Consider the following 21,002-nt stretch of genomic DNA (forward strand, 5'->3'; position numbering starts at 1 on the left):
GGTTAAATAACGCTCCAAACTTACACTAAATTTTGGCGAGGAAAAACTGTCATGGCCATTTTCAAAGGGGTCCCTTGACCTCTGACCTCCAGATATGTGAATGGGTTCTCTGGGTACCCACGAGTCTCCCCTTTACAGACATGCCCACTTTATGATAATCACATGCAGTTTGGGGAAAGTCATAGTGAAGTCAGCACACTGACACACTGACAGCTGTTGTTGCCTGTTGGGCTGCAGTTTTCCATGTTATGATTGGAGCATATTGTTTTATGCTAAATGCAGTACCTGTGAGGGTTATATTTGTCCACTCCCATGTTGATAAGAGGAGTAAATACTTGATAAATCTCCCTTTAAGGTACATTTTGAGCAGATAAAAAAATGTGCGATTAAATATCTTTAAATTGATTGACAGCCCTAAATGAAATCAAACGTTTTGAGAATCTCAGTTATAGTACAATGAATCAGTGTGGTGGGTTAATGTACAGTCAGTCAGCGTCTGAGTTTTGAAGGGGAAAGACAGTAGATAGTCACATGATGCCTGTCAGTGTATGACTGTATTTGGTAATAACCTCTTAGCGCCCGGCGTGTGACTCACCAAACTGTCTCAGTGACGGAGCAGCGTTCAGATGAGCCTCGGGACAAACTCGGAGCGCTTCCTGTCCTCTTCCTCCCAAACAAGGCCACAGCAGCCACAGCAGCCACAGCAGCAGCTTCAACAACAACAGAGCATCACCGGGGGAAAACCAGCCGTGTGGTCCCGTGTCTGACCTCAGCCCCTGGGCGTGGCGGGGCGGTTGAACCTGTTTAACCTGCCAGACCTGTGAAACCTGAGCGGCAGAGATGTGTTCTAACTGTAGATGGAAAAAATTATGCTTATTTTGATGCAGTTTAACCTCTTAAGTGTTGACTGCTGTGTGTTGTCAACACTGCGCGGTTGCTGAGTCATTCTGCTGTTTAAAAATAGTTTCAGTATCAGATTATGTAAAAAAACTTTCTTTTCATACATAAGTAGGTTGATTTTAAATCTGAATATAAACGGCTCATTCTAAGGTAACAAATACACAATGATTCTTATTTTCAGGTGATTAAACACTAATGAAAACATACTTATTGATATTATATTCCATTTCTCTAAATGTTACACACTGCTCCTTTAACGTTGTGAACACCGGACACAAACAGCGTCTCCTGGATGAAATCTTTGTGTTTGTTGTTTTTTTTATATCAGACTGTTGCTATGGACGCAGTTCTGATTTCGGACTCTGGCGGACCTTTTTTTGTTAATTTTTTTGATTTCTTAAGTAAGTAGCCGTGTAAAAGGCGGGATAATGTACAGCTAGCAGGTCATTGTTGAGAAATAAACGCCTTTAGGGCGATGAGAGACCCCTCCGCTGTCGGGGTTTATTGCACAGCAGTGACCGTCTCGCTGTACATTATTGCTTACGTAAAAAGCAAGAAAGACCACTTATGGGTGGCTTTTGATTTGTAAGTTACGTTAGTGATGTTTGTCATGTAGCGATTATTTTTTTATTGACGTTTGTGACGTGTTTTCTGTAGTTGTTTCTGTACGTGTTTTACTTAATTTACATACTTGTTTTAAGCCCAACTATGACATTTTCCCCTTAAACCAGGGGCCTGCAACCTGCGGCTCCGGCGCCACATGCGGCTCTTTAGCCCCTCTCCAGTGGCATGGAAATGAATAACTGTTTTTTGTTTACATTTTCATTTTTTTAATCATTGTTGTAGGTCTATGGTACGACGGTACGACAGAGTATTAGGGCCACATTGAGGAAAAAAAAGAAATCTGAGATTTCGAGATTTAAAGTCATAATATAACGAGAAAAAAGTCAAAAGTTTATGAGAAAAGAAGGTCGTAATACTACGAGAATAAAGTCATAATATTATAAAGTAGTAATATTAAAATTTTCTTCCTCGTAAAGTTATGACTTTATTCCCGTAATATTACGAATTTTTTCTCGTAAAGTTATGACTTTATTCTCGTAATATTACGATTTTATTCTCGTAAAGTTATGACTTCATTCTCGTAATATTACAAATTTTTTCTCGGAAAGTTATGACTTTATTCTCGTAATATAACGACTTTATTCTCGTAAAGTTATGACTTTATTCTCGTAGTATTACGACTTTTTTTCTCGTAAAGTTATGACTTTATTCTCGTAATATTAAGACTTTTTTTCTCGTAAAGTTATGACTTTATTCTCGTAATATTACGATTTTATTCTCGTAAAGTTATGACTTCATTCTCGTAATATTACGAATTTTTTCTCGGAAAGTTATGACTTTATTCTCGTAATATAACGACTTTATTCTCGTAAAGTTATGACTTTATTCTCGTAGTATTACGACTTTTTTTCTCGTAAAGTTATGACTTCATTCTCGTAATATTACGAATTTTTTCTCGGAAAGTTATGACTTTATTCTCGTAATATAACGACTTTATTCTCGTAAAGTTATGACTTTATTCTCGTAGTATTACGACTTTTTTTCTCGTAAAGTTATGACTTTATTCTCGTAGTATTACGACTTTTTTTCTCATAAAGTTATGACTTTATTCCCGTAATATTAAGACTTTTTTTCTCGTAAAGTTATGACTTTATTCCCGTAATATTAAGACTTTTTTTCTCATAAAGTTATGACTTTATTCTCGTAATATTACGAATTTTTTCTCGTAAAGTTATGACTTTATTCTCGTAGTATTACGACTTTTTTTTCGTAAAGTTTTGACTTTATTCTCGTAATATTACAGAAACCTTTTTTTTTTTTGACTGAAATGTCTCTGTTGATAGTAAAGGTTTCCGACCCCTGCCTTAAACTAAGTGGTTTTCTTGCCTGAACCTGTGGATGTTTGCGTGGCGTACAAATGACATGCAAAAAAAGGCTAAAATGCGTACTTATGACGCGCTAAATGTCCGGGTAATGTCGTGGTATTTATGCAACCGGGTTGAATCCCCGTCTCTTGATAACATTCCTGCTGTAACTACATTGATTTCTACTTTTATTCCCTGACTTCCTTGTGATGCTTTCGGCGGCTGCAGAAATGCGTGACAAGTGATTGAAATTAAGATGCGATTGTGTCCGTTCACACACTGGGTTCATTGTGAGTTCAACACAGAGAGTGAATGAGAACAGAGAGAATAAGAAAAGAATGAATAACTACGCATACTTCTGAGTGGTGTTTACAGCCGATTTAGGGAGAAAAGGAGAGGAGCTGTGAGGCAGCACTGCTCTTTTCCCCGGGATTAGGAAAGAAGATTAATTACGGAACGTCCCTTTAAGCTCATTCTGCCTCTTTAATTAAACCTAAACTCTTATCTGCCGACACACACATTCAATGCACTCTGCATGCACTCCACATGCTGACTCTGCTCTACACTGTCTCTCGTTTTCCTCTCCATCTCTTTCTTCCATGTCCTTAAAATCTCTCTCTCTCTCTCTCTCTCTCTCTCTCTCTCTCTCTCCCACACACACACAGTTAAATCCCTCCTGCTGTGTGGTCACTCTCTCCATTTAGCAGCAAAGACCAAGTGTCTGCTGTTGCGACCAATCAAATCCCTGATTTTGCTCCGAGGGCCGCCTGATTGGCTCGTTCTGCAGAGGAGTTTAAGTGAGGATAACTAGTCCCAATGCTGCCTGTTGACTCGGTAACAGATGAGTGAGTGTGGGTGTGTGTGTGTGTGTGTGTTTTCCTTATAAACCCATGAATTCTTGTCTTTGTTTATCTTGTAAAGATTAGTGTACCTGCAACTAACAGTTGTTTTTAATATTAATTAATCGGCCAGTTATTTTCTTGATTCATTGACTGATCATTTTGTCTTTAGAGTGTCAGAAAATAGTAAAAGAAAATACAAAAACAGCACAACATGGCATCCTTTATTTACCTTTATGTTTTACAAACTGTTACACCTCTTTGTGTGTATATATATATATATATATATACATATTTATTACTTCTCTATACATACTTTCTTCAACAAAATTACAAATTTACATTTACATGACTTTTTAATATTTACTTATGTTTATATTCAAGCCCTATATTTGAATTGCACTATTTTATGTCTTAGGTTTTCGGGCTCAGTTTTAAAGCTAGAGTGAAGATACTGGTATCATATGAAGGAAGTTAAGGAGGATAAATAACGCTCCAAACTTACGATAAAGTTTGGCGAGGGAAAAACTGACATGGCCATTTTCAAAGGGGTCCCTTGACCTCTGACCTCCAGATGTGTGAATGTAAATGGGTTCTATGGGTACTCACGAGTCTCCCCTTTACACACATGCCCACTTTATTATAATCACATGCAGTTTGGGGCAAGTCATAGTCAAGTCAGCACACTGACACACTGACAGCTGTTGTTGCCTGTTGGGCTGCAGTTTGCCATGTTATGATTGGAGCATATTGTTTTATGCTAAATGCAGTACCTGTGAGGGTTTCTGGACAATATCTGTCATTGTTTTGTGTTGTTAGCTGATTTCCAATAATAAATATATTCATACATTTGCAGAAAGCAGCATATTTGTCCACTCCCATGTTGATAAGAGTATTAAATACTTGACAAATCTCCCTTTAAGGTTCATTTTGAACAGATAAAAAAAGTGTGATTAATTTGTGATAAATATTTGAATCGATTGACAGCCCTAATAAAAAAACAAACCAACCAGACAATATATAATTGATAAAGTAAATGTGATAGAGAACCATTGATACATTCCTGCTGTATTACGTTATTCGAGGCCTCTTTAAAAGAATCAAAAAATGTTCGTGGAGTATTTTCATGCTTGTCTCGCACCAGATTTTCATGTTGACCATCAGTGTAAACAGTCGTGGTGTGTGTGTGTTTGTATGTGTGTGTGTGAGCAGCAGTAGCAGCAGCGAGGGTCTTGACCTCATGTCTGTTAATCCGTGCTGCTCTCCAGATGTGATGGCGACCACAGCAGCGTCTGTCCATCCCCTGTCACGCCAGAGGGCTGCTGCCCCGCCCCCAGACAGCCGCCAACATCTGTAAACATCTGCTGAGCCAATAAACTGCTGCTGTTCTCGCTTAAGAGCAGCATCCCCCCAAAATTACATTTCAACAGTGTAAACTCCTGTGGTTCTCAACCAATCGGGGTTGGGATTCTTTTTTTTATTAATTTGATTTATTTAACATTTATTTAACCCTGAGATAGCCTATATTATCTCCTTTACATGACAAGGAGGCCATGTAAAAGGGGCCAGTGGTCTGTGGTGATGTCGGCAACCCCCCCGACCCATCTTGAAACACGGACCAAGGAGTCTAACGCACTCGCGAGTCAGAGGGTGCAAGCAAAACCCCGTGGCTTAATGAAAGTGGGATCCCAGCCCCGTGGGGTCGGGCGCACCACCGGCCCGTCTCGCCCCCACCGTCGGGGAGGTGGAGCGTGAGCGTGTGCGATAGGACCCGAAAGATGGTGACGAGAGGTTAATGTCACGCTGACGTAAAGTGGTATCGGAGCCGTTTTGCGAGTACGAGTACGAGTATATGAGCACAGTATCGGACCTATTCCCTACATCCCTATTCCTAAGTTAAATAGTTTCTGAGTTCTGCTCCGTAAACGAAAGTGTGACACGTGAAAGGACAGACTGACGGACGGAAGGACATGTGTAGCACTATATATCCCCGACTACGTTGTCTAGGGGGTACAATTAAACATAATTAATTTGAGGGTTGTTACATGAAACAGGGTTATATTGTAAGACAGATGTTTTCATATTTTATTAAAAAAAATGAAATATTAGTTCTTATAATATATAATGTAATTTATTTAGTTTTACATTCATACAACACACGGACTGCATCCAGACATAAAACACCAAACAAGTGATTATAGTTCTCCTTATCTTTATTGTATAAAAAAGAAAAAAGTACAAAATTCATGTAGAAAGTTTACAATAGAAAAAAGTTGAAAAACAGCAAAATACACACTGCATGTGACCGACACTGAGCGTCGTCGTTGGAACCAGGACCCAAGAACGGTACTATGTGATGACAGCAAACATGGCCGGCAGCACCGCTAGCAAACACGAATATACAAGCAGTAAAGGAGCGTCTACTGCAGCTGGCGTAGCTTGTTCTCTGCTTAGCGTCATGTGAGCTGAACAGGCATCATCAGGACTTTATACATCAGAAATGTTAAAAACAGTGTTGCCACCACGGCCAATCACTTCCCTGTTGAATGTTTGAGGCATTTGAAGTGTTAATAAGGGTCCACGTTTCAGTCAAATGTTTCCTGAAATAAAAGTTGAGCTCCTCCACTAAGTGGGCGCTTTAATCCAAAGTACGTTACAGTACGTTAATGTATATTTTTAGCATGTGTAGCACAAGTAGCGCAAATTAAATTTACAGAAATACCCGGTTGAGTTTCAATGAGAGTGGTTTTCAGTTCAGTCAGTTATTGCTAACAGTCTGATTTTGACTTATTTGTGCTTTAAAGAGTATAAAGGGAGTACTTTGGTACTTTTCCATCTCATCTGATATACAAATAGAAAGTAAATACATCACTTTGTGTGTCTGGAGAGGTTTGTGGTGTCCTGTAATACACTTACTAGGGCGGTCGAAGTTATATTAGTTTTAATGCCACTAATTTCTTTAATGCAACTTGTGATTTTTAGGTTGTAGCGGGCTCAGTTTTGAAATATGAAACTAAAAATCCGAAGGCATCCATTGGTACCAACCATGTCATACATACTTATCGTGAAGGAGGTTAAATAACGCTCCAAATTTACGCTAAATTTTGACGAGGAAAAACTGTCATGGCCAATTTCAAAGGTGTCCCTTGACCTCTGACCTCCAGATATGTGAATGAAAATGGGTTCTTTTGTGTTGTTAATTGATTTCCAATAATACATATATGCATATATTTGCATAAAGCAGCATATTTGCCCACTCCCATGTCTCCCTTTAAGGTACATTTTGAACAGATTCAAAAATATGTGATTAATTTGCGATTAATCACAATTAACTATTTTAATCAATTGACAGCCTTAACACTTACATATTGTTTCCCATGTGTTCTTTATGGCCAAAACCTTTGTAAATAATAACAAGACCATTGCTTTAAAACATTTTAAACAATTAAGCCTTTCTTATCGCAAGCAGTGGATAAAAAGTACCGATTTCTAAAGCTGATTTTCTTACTTTTCAAAGTGATGTATCCACTTTCAGTGTGTATATCAACAGCTTTAGCTCCCATCTTATTCAATCTCTGTTTTAACAGTTACAACTCAAGTACAGCTTAATTCATAGTTTTGATCAGGAATGTAAGAAAACAAATAAATAATACATTATGTAGAAAACCAAAAAAAAAACAAGCTACAGATAAGCTACGTTACAAAATAAATTATGCTCTTAATATGAGCAATAAACATTTCCTCCCAAACTACAGTGAAAGTAATCGCACAAGCGAAGGGGTCATTTTTACAAAACGTCATCAAATACTTCTTCAACAATCAAAAGATCCAAATTAATTTCTTTAACTCTTGGAATACCGTCTCAAATCCACTGGATTTAAATTCAAACATCTGTTGCCGATGGCCGCTCAGAAATACAAAATGATCTCCCAAACACGTCGAACTCTCTCGATTTGATAAGTACTTTTTAAGTCTCTATTAGTTCAGATTCATCGTCCAAAAGAATATTTACAAACTATAAACACTGTCGACACAGGCGGGCGAGACCCAGCCAGCTCCCAACACTGGCAGCGTGAACGGAGGAATATCCAGAGATGAAGCTGTTTCTGTCCTTAAATGACCTAAAACCATGCTGACGTTGGAGCGGTTGAGTGTAATTCAAATGACAAACAAAGCACTTGAAGAGTTTCTTTGAATGGGTGACTGATTTCCCGGTTTTGGAGATTAGGCCTCAACAGAGCGCTGAGCAGGAAGGCACGTCGTATCATGAAATGAAGCAGATTGGGAGAGAGGTTCACGCTGTCGAATAACACCCGACTTTTCTTTTTTTTATCGTTTCCCTGCGATGCAAACACAGCGTCCAGTTTCACAGTTTATAAGAATAAAAGAAACAACAGTAATATGCACACGTCAGACGAGGGACAAATCATGTTTTTACATAATCAAAAGGAAGAATTGGAGCAACCCGATCTCACGGGAAGGTGTATGAATACCACGACATTACAAGGACATTCATGAGGACGCTTTTAAGGCTTTTCGCATGCCATTTGTACGCCACGCAACAAAACTACAGCCGCAGTTATGTTTAGGCAACAAAACCACTTATTCAGGTTTAGGAAAAACGTCACGTTTGAGCTTAAAATAAGTACGGAAACTAAGTAAAATATGTACGGAAACAGAAGTACGGAAAACAAATGACACTAAGGGGCTGTACTAAGCAACCAAAACCTCCATGCTGCGATGACGATGGCGATGAGGTTGCTGGAAGCCTCACTGACTAAACTAAACACAAAATAAAATAAAGATAAATGGATTTACAGCACCGTAAATCCCTCAAAGTTGAACTGTGGTCTTTCTCCCTTTTTATTTTACGTCACTTTGCATTGCAGTCAGTACAGCCTACACGGCACAAATGGCATGCTAAAAGCGCGCTAAATGCCTTGTGCATTATCGTGTCATTCATACGCCTTTTCAGGCGAACAGGCGGATGATATCTCTCCAATTTTGAAAAAAAAAAAGACACATTCTCCAGAAAAATAGTGACTGATATTAAATCAAAATTAAAAAGCTCCAAATTTTGATGTATCTGTATTTTCCATTTTGCACTGATATCTCAGTACATATAACCTTTTTTTTTACCCACGTCTGCCATGTACACACACACACACACACACACACACACACACACTGACTGAGATGAGCCTCGAGACAAAGACAGCGAAATAAAGTGGATTTTACAAAATATACAGGTAGGAAAGAGACCGTCGGTCCGTCAGCTGCAATCCGAACCAGCAGACTGACTGACGGAGGGACAGACAGGCAGGGTCCAGTTTCCACAGGTAGCACCCTGATCCGGCCAACAGGTGGCGCCGACACCTCCAGCTGCTCATCTCGTCCTCCTCAAATTCTTTGTTCAGAGAAAACGTTTTTGATTTCAGACCGCGTTAATCCTCCGGGTTCAAATGGATGACGAGTGCAGCTTGTTCTGTTCACTAGTAGCACAGTCCGATGGCCAAGTCCTGAATGTATAAAGTCGCCATGGTAACCGGAGGTTTGCGGATGAGGACGTCTCGCTCTACGTGAGCCTGTAAAGAGTGCTGAGAGTCTGGGAGATGAAGTTGAAGAGTCCTCGGCAGGCGTCTCTCCAGTCCCGCCAGTGGGGGGCAGCGTGCTGCGAGAGAGACACACACACAAAGACATGTTAGTCCAAATAAAACATTTAGTAAATATCTGACCTTTTCAAGCCAGCCAAGATGCTAAAAAATGCGCATTTATTGACGTGACCTACAAATAGCTCATACAACACAATGGACACATAATTGCAACTTCATGCAAGTCAATGCTGTTCCCTTTTGTCCCTGTTGGCATGTGAAGCAGCAGCTGAGAAAGACGGCTACTTAGATATCTACAAAGATGTTAGAACCTGTGAGTGTTTTAAGGCGCTTTCACAAGCCAACATTTAGTCTGTTTTAATCAAACTCTGGTGCGGTTCGTTTGGGCAGTTGTGAACATGGTAATCAGACTCTGGTGCAGACCAAAACCAAAATGTGAGGGTGCAGGTCGTATCCATACGGAGAAATTTTATACTTTTCGTGGCGGCCGGCTGGTTTGTTTTGGTTGAAGGATACAGAACGGATATGACGTCACGTTACTCAGACTACAACAATAAAAGCAGTAACTTCCTTCTACCTCCACATTGACTCAAATTAAGTAATTATATATTAAATTATATAAAAAAAATCTATTTCAAAATCGTAAAAAAAAAAAGAATCGCGATAGATAAGTGAATTGATTTTTTTCTCACCCCTGAAATTTTGCCAAACGTTTAAAAAAATATCATTTGAAAAGAAAATAATAACCAGGGTGGAAAGGAGAAAAATCCTTGAAGCTGACTATTCAATTTCTCATAAAGACAGAGGAAAGATGATGTCATGTTTGGGGAGAGGAGTGAACAGGAGAAGGAAGTAGAGAAAGAGAAGCTACATGTGAGAAACACTGAACAAGAGGACAAACAAGTGCGTGTCTGTGTTAAAGATGCTCCTCTGAACTGCCTGAACCTCACGTGCTTGTGGTTAACCCTCCCTCCTCTTACAATCTCCATCCCTCCTTCTCTCACTTCCTCCCTCCTTCCTTCCTTCCTTCCTTCCTTTTGTTTGCTCGTTTAGAAAAAGTGTCTGACTGTGCTTTTGGCCCGGCTGCGTTGTAAACAACACACATAATTTCCCCTTGAGAATACAGTATCTGTTCTGTCTTTCTCATGCACGCAGCAGACAGTTCAATGAGGGCAGCGATGCCAGAAACCTGCTGCACACGATGTCTGCAAACGGGGCTGTTACACCCTCATAAAGTGTGTGTGTGTGTGTGTGTGTGTGTGTGTGTGCGCAGTCCACGTCTGAGTCAAGACAAGGTGACGTCATCTTTGTTTATGTGCATGAGGCGGGAGGGCGAGGGAGAGAGAGAGAACAGTGGGGAGGTGATTGTGTGGTGGGGGAGGAGGTGGAGAGTTGCTGCCAACTCCTCACGCGATCTACAGTACAGAGGGAGGGAGGGGTGAGATAAAGACATGACAATAAGAGGAAATATACTGTCATATAATCTGTGAGGATTGTTTTAATGTGTAAAGTCTGTCTTGTTGTTTTTAGGTGTTTATGGAAACAGTTTTCACACTATTGTTTCTGAAAAACTATCGTACTAATATATTAAACCACTACAGAGAATGATAAAGAGTGGAGCAAGAATGACGAGGAAGGAAACTGTAAAATAAAAGAGGGAGGGAAAGAAGGTGAAATGGGAGGAAAAAAGAACGCCAGTTTTTCTGGAGAGAAGAAGGAAAGAGAAAGGAGAGGAGGGAGGAAGAAAGACTCTTTAGTTTGACTGTAATTTGTATAAACTATGTCCGTCAATCGATTAAAATATTTAAGCACGATTAATCGCATGATTGTCCATAGTATATCCTGATTAATTGCACATTTTTTATCTGTTCAAAATGTACCTTAAAGGGGAGATTTGTCAAGTATTTAATATTCTTATCAACATGGGAGTGGACACATATGCTGATTCATGCAAATGTATGTATATATTTATTATTGGAAATCAACTAACAACACAAAACAAAGACAAATATTGTCCAGAAACCCTCACAGGTACTGCTGACTTGCCCCAAACTGAGTGATTATCATAAAGTGGACATGTCTGTAAAGGGGAGACTCATGGGTACCCATAGAACCCATTTACATTCACATATCTGGAGGTCAGAGGTCAAGGGACCCTGTTGAAAATGGCCATGCCAGTTTTTCCTCGCCAAAATTTAGCGCAAGTTTGGAGCGTTATTTAACCTCATGGTTGGTACCAATGGATTACTTGGATTATCTAGTTTCATATGATACCAGTATTTTCACTCTAGCTGTAAAACTAAGCCTGCTACAACCTAAAAACCACAAGTGGAGTTAACGCATTACTATCATGTTAACTTTGACAGCCCTAGAATAAAGATCAACACTAAAAAAAGAAAGTAAAATGAGAGAGACTCGCTCATGAATGACATCGATTCATCTCTCTCCCACAAGTATTGATATGTCCTCACGACTGACACACACACACACGCGCACACACGCGCACACACGTGTAATTACATGTAAACTCACATGCTCATCCATGCAAGAACAGATAAGACAGCTCTGTGTGTGTGTGTGTGTGTGTGTGTGTGTGTGTGTGTGTGTGAGAGAGAGAATCAATGTGACTGCTGCATTCACAGACACAGACAACACTGTACACATTCACCAGACCATAGTCCTATAGAATAGGAGTAGAACTGACATTGAACTGTTTTCCGGGGGTCATTTGAGTAGTTACAAAAGGAAATGGTGATTGTTGTTAGTTGTTATGGTGACAACAGAACACACAAGTGTGCTTGCAGGTCGCCAGGATGAGAGTGGACGCAGCTCCCGGAGTCCGACACGCTCTCACTCCCAACTCGTCAAATACCGCGGAGACTGACGCACGGGGTACTCCTCTTGCGTTACTTTTGGACGGATCGGGGACGGCGTGTCAATATACGCTTGTTACATGCATAGTGTCTTTTCAAAATAAACTTCCGTATAAACAAAGTAGCCTTACTTTGAAAATAAATATGCTCTGGACCAGACTGATCTGCCTTTTCTCATCATCTAATCATTTTTTGTTTAGGTTCACCCATCTCTCTTTCAGTGTTCATATTAACTCATCATCTAACTAAACAACCCATAAACTACACATCGAAGGCCCGACCCTCCTCTTACCGCTCTGTGGAGGACTGTGGTGTTAAATTCATCTCCGATGGCCCTCAGCTGGTGGGCCACCCTCCTGACCTCCAGCTCCTGCACTGCCTCTGCTCTCGGGGCTCTGTGATGTGGGGAAGCCCAGGACGGCTGCTCGTTCTGGGGCAGCAGGTCCGGCAGAGGTCCCTGCTGGCGCTCCTCCTCTCTGTACGACTCTGCAGCAGAAAAAGGCAAAATGGATTCAGAAAATAGCACATTATCAAAGAAAAGCACATTTCTCCCTCATTTTATTTTTACCATTGTTTTTCCTCATGCTCTGACTCTCTGTGTCTCTCTTGAGAAGAAATGTTCATGTATGAAGAGACAGAAGCACTTTATTGGGTATGCAGAGCCTCTGGTTATGCTTAATTGATTCTCAACAAGCAGCGTACATTATTAGCCTCCTTAATGTAGACAGTTCAAGTCGGGGGGGATCTGTGCACACATAGTCACATATGGGCAGGCTGTACAGGCCAAGCTGCCAAGAAACAGAGACCTAAATAACACAGTCTTCCCAGAAACCATCAGTCGCTTTCAGGCCGTTACTGATCATCAATGTTTACATGGAACTTGGAGTAATATACAGAGATAAATAAGGTTAAAATATTGTGTGTGGGCCATAGTGGGCAACCTGAGAAGTGAAGCCAAAAGCCAAAGCTGAAGTGCCTTAAACCCGCATTCTTTCTAAAAGCCAGCAGGGGGCGACTCCTCTGGTTGCTATAAAGGAAGTCTGGTTGCATAGAAGTCTATGAGAAAATGAGCCAACTTCTTACTTGATTTATTACCTCAGTAAACATTGTAAAAATGAGTTTATGGTCTCAATCGCTAGTTTCAAGTCTTTTTCAATACAGCATGATGTTCATTCAGTAAATTATGGTCCCATTTAGAGTCGAATAGACCATAAAGCAGGGGATGCTTTAGGGAGTGGCTACCTTGTGATTGACAGGTCGCTACCACAGCGTTATCCGGTCTGGGAGTTGTCCTTGTTTTCTTCTTACAACTTTAACCCTTTACAACATTTTGGTCGCCTAAAAATGTCTTATTCAGTGTTCGGTACTTAGCTCCACCCTCTCGTGTAACTTCTGGTTGCAAAAAAACAAGAAGACGACGACCAAAAACCAAGACGGCAACGGCCAAAAACCAAGATGACAATGACCAAAGACCAAGGTGGCAATGGCCAAAACCCAAGATGGTAAAAACTAAAAAAAGTGGAAAAAGTGACTTTAAAGTTTATCATATTTGATGCAGAAATAACAGGGAGTGAATGAGTGAATTTTCTTGACCTCTGACATTAAAAACATACCAAAAATATTTACTGTGGTTCCCAGCGTTGGTTGTTTAGTTCTCTGGCCACACACATATTTCTTAAGGAGCTTGATGGGATGACTTATTTTCCTCTTCTTTAACTTGGGAGAGTAATCTCTTAATCTGCTTAATAAGTCTGGTATGGAGAGGAACTGTATGTGTGTTTGTGTTTGTTGTGTTTACAGACTATTTACCATTAAAGATACCTGTACCTTCTGTCTGGTCGCTTTAGCGTGACAAACAGGCCTAAACCTATTAGAGATATTATAATTCTATGAAAGCTGATGTGTTTTTAAGCATTTTCTTTGTCTCATATTTTGTTTATGTTTACTTACTTGCTTACTTTGTTTCTTTTATCAGTTAAACCCTATTTTATAATGTAGAAGATTGTCAGCATCATAAATTATTGTGAACTATTGAACTAAACCAACACTTTTTCTATTATCTCCTTCTCCATTTTATCATTTCTTTATACATGTAACACAAAACACATTTAAAAGCACTTCCCAAATTTAATTTCTTGTTATTTCTCTTGTTCGTTTGATTATCCATCTAACATTTAAAAAGTGTTTTATTATATTGCATTCAAATTAAATGTTTTTGAAGATGATTAAATAACCCGTTCTAACCTTTTCTATGATACTTGTTTCACAGCATTCCTGTGAAACGACCCCTAGTCTCTGTCACCGAGCTGAGCGCCCGCGGCAACCATAACTCTAGTTGCCACAGAAACGGACACCCCTGGCAACCACAGCATCTGCTTTGCTAGGAGGATTACAACTGATCCTTTAAAGATGCAGGTGACTAGACGGAGACAGAGATGGAGATGGAGACAGAGAGAGAGAGAAAAGAGAGAGCGGTAGAAAAAAAAATAACAAACTGGAAAACCCTGGCTTGTTGCCAAGGTAACTCGAAGGCAGCACTCTCTGAGACGTCTCTATGCGATTGGCCGGCAGAGTCGGGGGCTGAGCTGTGATAGGGTGGAGGGAGGAAAGCGGGCGGGGCTGAGGGTAAACCTGTCTGTTTGATAGGCTGACAGACGGACAAGGTGACAGAGACCAGTGTGACCAGTTAAATATGGGAGGCAGCAGAGACTAGAGGGGGACCTGGTTGCCGGGTGGAGGGGTGGCATTAAAAATCAAAACAGACTAAACCAGATAAAAGCTTAAAGCTGAGCTGGATAACTAACGTTACTTATGTTGTTACTTAACTAACAAAATGACTAATTAACCGACTGATTGACTAAACTAATAATTGACCTACAAACTGACAATACAACCAACTAACTTGACAACCCGACAAGTTTACAGATTATCTCAATGAAGTGACATTGATTATTAACTAGGGCTGTCAATAGATTCAAATAGTTAACCGCAAATTATTCGCACATGTTTTATCTGTTCAAAATGTACCTTAAAGGGAGGTTTATCAAGTATTTAATACTCTTATTAACATGGGAGTGAGCTAATATTCTTGCTTTATGCAAATACATTAAAAATACATATGTATAAAGCAGCATATTTGCCCACTCCCATGTTGATAAGAGTAATAAATACTTGACAAATCTCCCTTTAAGGTACATTTTGAACAGATAAAAAAAGTGTGATTAATTTGCGATTAATCATGATTAACTATGGACAGTCATGCGATTAAGCACAATTAAATATTTTAATCAATTGACAGCCCTAGTTGTTTTTTACCATTATAAACTTGTTTTTATTACTAGTATTATCCTATTTTTTTTTTTATCTACTTATGACTTTATTATTTTCTTTTCACTTCTGTTTTAATACCCGTTATTGATTTTTCTCCTGTAAAGCACTTTGAGCTGCATTTTATTTTATTAAAAGGCGCTATAAAAATAAAGTTTGTTATTATTATTATTATTATTATTATTATTATTATTATGTGCCTGAATCAATCAATCATTTTTATTTAAAGTGCAGAATCACCATGCAGCATGGTCCCAATACACAATTAAAAAATAATACATAGAAGGAAACACACAGCAAGCACATTAAATAATACATTAAAAGTAAAGTAAATGACAAATAAATTAACTAACTGATTAATTACAGTATCTGACTGATTAATTAGGAGACTCGTGGATTATCTGACTATCTGATTAACTATGTTGCTGAGTAGCTAACTGAATAATTAACTTACTTACTGACTCTAGATAACAGAGTGACTGACTGTGTGATTAGCAGGCGGACTGAGGAGCCTGATTAACAAACTGTAAGTCTGACAAACTAAACAAACTAAAACTAGCTGACTAAAGGTAAGATTCCTGAGAAATCTGTAGCCTGACTGAACGGCCTAATTTAAGTATAACAGCCTGGCTGAATGGAGGAAATGAAGCAGACTGTTTCTGTGACTGACTGCAGTCAGAGGACATGTCTGAACATGCCCAAGATAGACAGCTGACCTGCAGCTGAGAGAGGAGGAGAGGAGGAGAGGTGGGGGGGTAAATCATCTGTTTACATTGTTGCAAATCTGTCACAACACAGCGGCTCAGAGCCAAATGAAAACCTGCCTTTCCTGCTGCCACCTGAATTTCCCTTTCTACCGCCTCCAAATAACCCTCCAGGATACTGAAGTTCAGATTGAGTCTACATGACTCATCCCATGATAATAAAAAGTGTCTCACTCTTCACCGAACTCAAAAAAACAAAGAAATAATTAACCTCTGCAGTCGAAGGGAATCACTCACTGACAGTGATTGTGGCACTTTAATGAGAAGAAATAAACTGCTGGAGCTGCAGGCATAAATTAACAACTCACAATTCAGCTTTTATTCCCCAAATACTAAAACAATAACGAGTACTAGCTACTTTAATACCTCTCTTTGACAATGTACAGCCAAGAAACCGGTGCAACGTCCATGAATGTAAAATGTTTCTGTCCATTAATCCCTTATTTGAGTCAAAAGGAAGTATTTTATGTACCAATTCCAATAAGTGTCATTATAATATTTTTACCAAAATCACAATATGGCCTACTGTTATTTTCAAATCGCATGTCCTGGCCTACAAATCATATTCTATAGACTAGACAGACAGACAGACAGACATTGTTCATTGTCTGGTGAATAAAACAGGTTTGAGCAGTTTTTATAGAGTGCTACAGGAATGAGTCCTAAAACCTGGAAATGAGTTAGCATTTTAGCACTTCTGGTTCTCTCATCCGGAAGTCAATGGGTTTTTTTAATGGGGTTTTAGTCAGATGCCTGAAATACGGTCTGTGGTTAACACGAGCTGAAGAGATTTTAACGTTTTGTTCTACGATATAAAATACGTCAGTAAATATCTCACACGTTAATTTTGAAGCTTTCATATGTCTTAAAAAAGGTGGTTGCTAACAAGTGGCTAAATGAGACAACTAAACATCATCACACCGACTCGTCCTCCTTCACAGCCTCGTTGTGTATTACTTGCGCTCATGCGACCGTGATGTAGTTTGTTTATAACCTAAACAAACTTTTTACTTCTGGCGATTGCATTCACACTTCAAAAATCTTAAAAGTGGTGTTTCATTTGTGGAGATTATCTTTCTTGCTGAACAAAACGTGAAAGTATCCCAATGGAAAAATCCCATCGGCTTTTTGATGCTAACTTCCTGGTTGGCCTACAAAAATACGTCATCCCTGCAGCAGCACTCTATTGTCTGTGTAGCTTCACAATGCAGCAGCACAGTGGTCTGCTGGTTATAAGGCCTCATGTTTATCCCTGTGACAGTCGTAACACGTCTCCTCAACACCTGTCCCCCATCAACACTGCCCAAACAGTCTCCTGTCAGAGACACAGCCGCGGGCGCTGCAGCACACACATAACCGATACTCTCCTGCTAACTGATAACTCTCGTGTTTATTTAAGGGTGGAGGTCTGAAAGGCAAACTGTGCTGTGTGGCTGAGTCACATCTTTTCCACTGCTTGTTCTTGCAGCGTTGAGCGTTCGCCATAAATCACTGCTGGCTCTGTTGTAGCTCGCTCTCTGGCAGCTAAATGATTACTGATGTGCTTGGTGTTATAACATTTGCCCCCTTTCCCTGTCTGTCAAAACAAAGGGAGAGCTAACCCACATGGTTTTGATGACACTCTGCTACAAGTCACGTCCTGCTACTATACATATAAGATTTTTCATCCTTCTCTAAGCATTGTTTTTATCATCCCAATTGTGTAAACTTGTGACTTTTTCTTTAATTATAAGTGAATCCTATTATCTTACCTGATTGGTGTCCTGAGAAGGCACTGGGTGCAACTGCTCCTCCGCCCCTCTCTTCCCTCCGATTGCAGAGCGGCGACCGAGGAGAAGTTGGTGATGGCGATAACGCGGGTAGCTGCTGGTGAGTCTGGGGCTCGTCCTGGCCCTCTGGGTGGGGGTAAGGCAGCGGGCACGACTGATAGAGAGCCTGCAAAGGTTGCAGATGGTGGTGGTGGTTGTGGTGGCGGAGGTGTATGGCACCGGTTCCGGTCCCAGAGCCGGTGGTGATGGTGGTAGTGGTGAGCAGGCCGGGCCAGTTGTAGAAGGGGCGAGGAAACTCCATGCTGCAGGTGTTGTGGCGAGAAAGAGGGTCGTTTCCTCCACTTACTCCAGTTTCCCCTACGCTCTCGATGGTCTCTGCACGGGCCATCTCAGTAGAAGTCTAAAACACACACAGGCGTGCACATTAGAGTTGTCAATTAATAAATCAATCGGCAACCATTTTGATAATCGATTAAACGGTTTGAATAATTTTCTAAGAAAAGAAAAAGTCAAAATTCTCAGATTTTTGACTTAAATGTGAATATTTTCTGGTTTCTTTACTCCTCTGTGACAGTAAACTGAATATCTTTGAGTTGTGAACAAAACAAGACATTAAAGGACGTCATCTTGGGGCTTTGGCAAAAACATTTTACCTTTTTCTGACATTTTATAGACCAAACAACTGATCGATTAATCGAGAAAATAATCGCCAATTAAAATAATCGTTAGTTGCAGCCCTACAGACATGCACATATGTAAATACATTCCATTACAATCATGCGTTTAACCTTAAACCATGTAGATACAACCCAAAAAATAATAAGTACAAAAAAAAGCTTAAAAAAAAAAACTTTACTAAAAATTGGCCACAGATTGGACTGGTAAAAACTGTAAAAATCCAAAATAATAAATAATAAAAAACAAAAATATTTTATAAAAAATACATAATAATACATCTAGTAATCAAACATTAAAAAAAAAAAAAAAAATATATACTAGAAATTTGCCACAGATTGAAATGGTAAAAACTGTAAAAATCAAAAATAATAAATACTAAAAACAAAGATATTTAATAAAAACTAAAAAATAATAAATCTAGTAATCAGAAATTAAAAAAACAAATAAATAAAAAATATATACTAACAATTTGCTACGGATTGGACTGGTATGTAAAAATCCCAAATAATAAATAATAAAAAACTAAAGTATTTAATAAAAACTAAATAATAATACATCTATTAATCACAAATTGAAAACACCAGAAAACAAATTATAGGTTTACCTGACAACAAATTCTCCACAGTAAAATATAAACTTAAATAAATAAATGCTAATTTTCACACCATTGTTTGTTCTTTCTCCAACACTTTAACCAGCCAACCAGCCAACCTGTCTATATATGTTCTTCTTCCGGCCGCTAGGGGGCGGGGCTGCTGCTCCTCTTCCTGGGAGCACGAGACTTGTTTGTAAACAGCCCGAGCACGAGGAGAAGCGGACACGCGCGTTCAGAAGCCGAGCGAGCCACGCGCGGGTCTCTCTGACAGTTTTTTAACGGCTGTTAAATATCAACGTTTTTAACAGTCAGAATTTCAAACTAACGGTCCGAATAAAACACGTGGAGACATAAAATAACCGCTGAAGCCCGAAGTTTAATCCGTAAAAAGAATAATTTAAGGTGTTAAAAGGTGTTTTTTGACAATTCCTCCGCTCCTTAAGGGCACTTATTGCCGCCAAACAGGTAATATTTATATATCGACACGTCTTTTCGCTGTAAACCTGCAATAATAATGTAAACTAAAGCATCTTAAAGTAGGAAAGTCGCCTGACAGCTGGACAGATGATGCAACTCAAAGCCGTCAAATTCTGCAGATGTAACGCTAGATACAACCCAAAAAACAATAAGTACAAAAAAAAGCTAAAAACTTTACTAAACATTGGCCACAGATTGGACTGGTGAAAAACTGTAATAATCCAAAATAATAAAATATTTAATAAGAAATACATAATAATACATCTAGTAATCAAAAATTAAAAAAATATATACTAAAAATTTGCCACAGCTTGGACTTGTGAAAAAAATGTGTAAAAAACCCAAAATAATAAATACTAAAAACAAAACTATTTAATAAAAATTAAATAATAATACATCTAGTAATCAAAATTAAAAAAAATATATATATACTAAAATGTGCCATCATTTAAGGTGTTAACAAGTTGTTTTAGCCTGACAGCTGGACAGATGAATGAACTTTGAGCTGTCAAATTCTGCAGCAATAAAATAAGATAAATTAATCTATATTAAAGTACTTACTGTGTCTCTCTGGATCTCCGTGGTGAGGCTGTCTGCAGGTCAGAAACCGGCCGGAACAGGTGCTCATCAGACGGGTAAAAATGAGCCAAAAACAACCGGCGACAAGACGATGTTAAAGTCCACTCCGGTGACAAATGTGTCATTCCATGTCAAGTTTCCAGGTTTATGATTGTTTCGGTTTATATTCAGCTTCTTTTTCTGTTAAATTAACCCATCAAAACAAAATAAACACCGACGAGATGAACTGAGTACCGGAGCAGCTGGTTGCCAGTGCTCCTCTATCTCTCTCCAGTGTGTTTCAGTCTGAGCGGTTCACTGCTGCCGCTTCTCTATTTATCAACAAGAGCTGACATCCGGAGGAGCATTTTCAGAATAAAAGCCTGAAGTGAACATTTATTGAACCCAGTGGGGAAATATATGTTTATGGTTGTTTAAAGCTGAAGTAGGCGAGATTGGAGCAATTTTTGTTTTAAAATAAATAAAATGAGGTAGTAAACCAATAAACCTGAATCCGATTCCTTGTGGTTAAATTAGCATAGTGAGAAAGGATCATATAGGCATAAACACGCATGACCAGTTATGTGAATGCCCCGGCACATAGACATGAGTGAATGAAAAATTGATGAATTAATTTATTGAGGCAGACAAACAATAATAACACTGTGTGTGGATCAGTGTG

The 21,002-nt window shown here is 39.2% G+C and overlaps 1 protein-coding gene across 1 annotated transcript; it reads right to left on the reverse strand.

Moving 5' to 3' along the window:
• Positions 1-5,862: 5,862 nt before the first annotated feature.
• Positions 5,863-20,628, reverse strand: bbc3 (BCL2 binding component 3). The gene is made up of 4 exons (XM_074641085.1): positions 20,324-20,628; positions 17,995-18,412; positions 12,445-12,638; positions 5,863-9,338 (listed from the first exon to the last, which is right to left on the reverse strand). Exons 2-4 carry the CDS (start codon positions 18,398-18,400, stop codon positions 9,243-9,245), a joined length of 696 nt encoding a protein of 231 aa, XP_074497186.1. The 5' UTR covers positions 18,401-18,412; positions 20,324-20,628; the 3' UTR covers positions 5,863-9,242.
• Between the last annotated feature and the right edge of the window lie 374 nt (positions 20,629-21,002).

This window comes from Sebastes fasciatus, chromosome 7 (genome assembly GCF_043250625.1).
Source record: "Sebastes fasciatus isolate fSebFas1 chromosome 7, fSebFas1.pri, whole genome shotgun sequence".
NCBI classification, from domain to species: Eukaryota; Metazoa; Chordata; class Actinopteri; order Perciformes; family Sebastidae; genus Sebastes; species Sebastes fasciatus.

Bases quoted from the DNA above. Each gene is read 5' to 3' on its own strand.
- bbc3 (XM_074641085.1), bottom strand. From the start codon at position 18,400: ATGGCCCGTGCAGAGACCATCGAGAGCGTAGGGGAAACTGGAGTAAGT. The intron at 12,639-17,994 runs GTAAGATAATAG...TTTCTGCTGCAG, and splicing joins CTTCTCAGGACACCAATCAG to AGTCGTACAGAGAGGAGGAG. The intron at 9,339-12,444 runs GTAAGAGGAGGG...TCTCTCTCGCAG, and splicing joins CCACAGTCCTCCACAGAGCG to CACGCTGCCCCCCACTGGCG.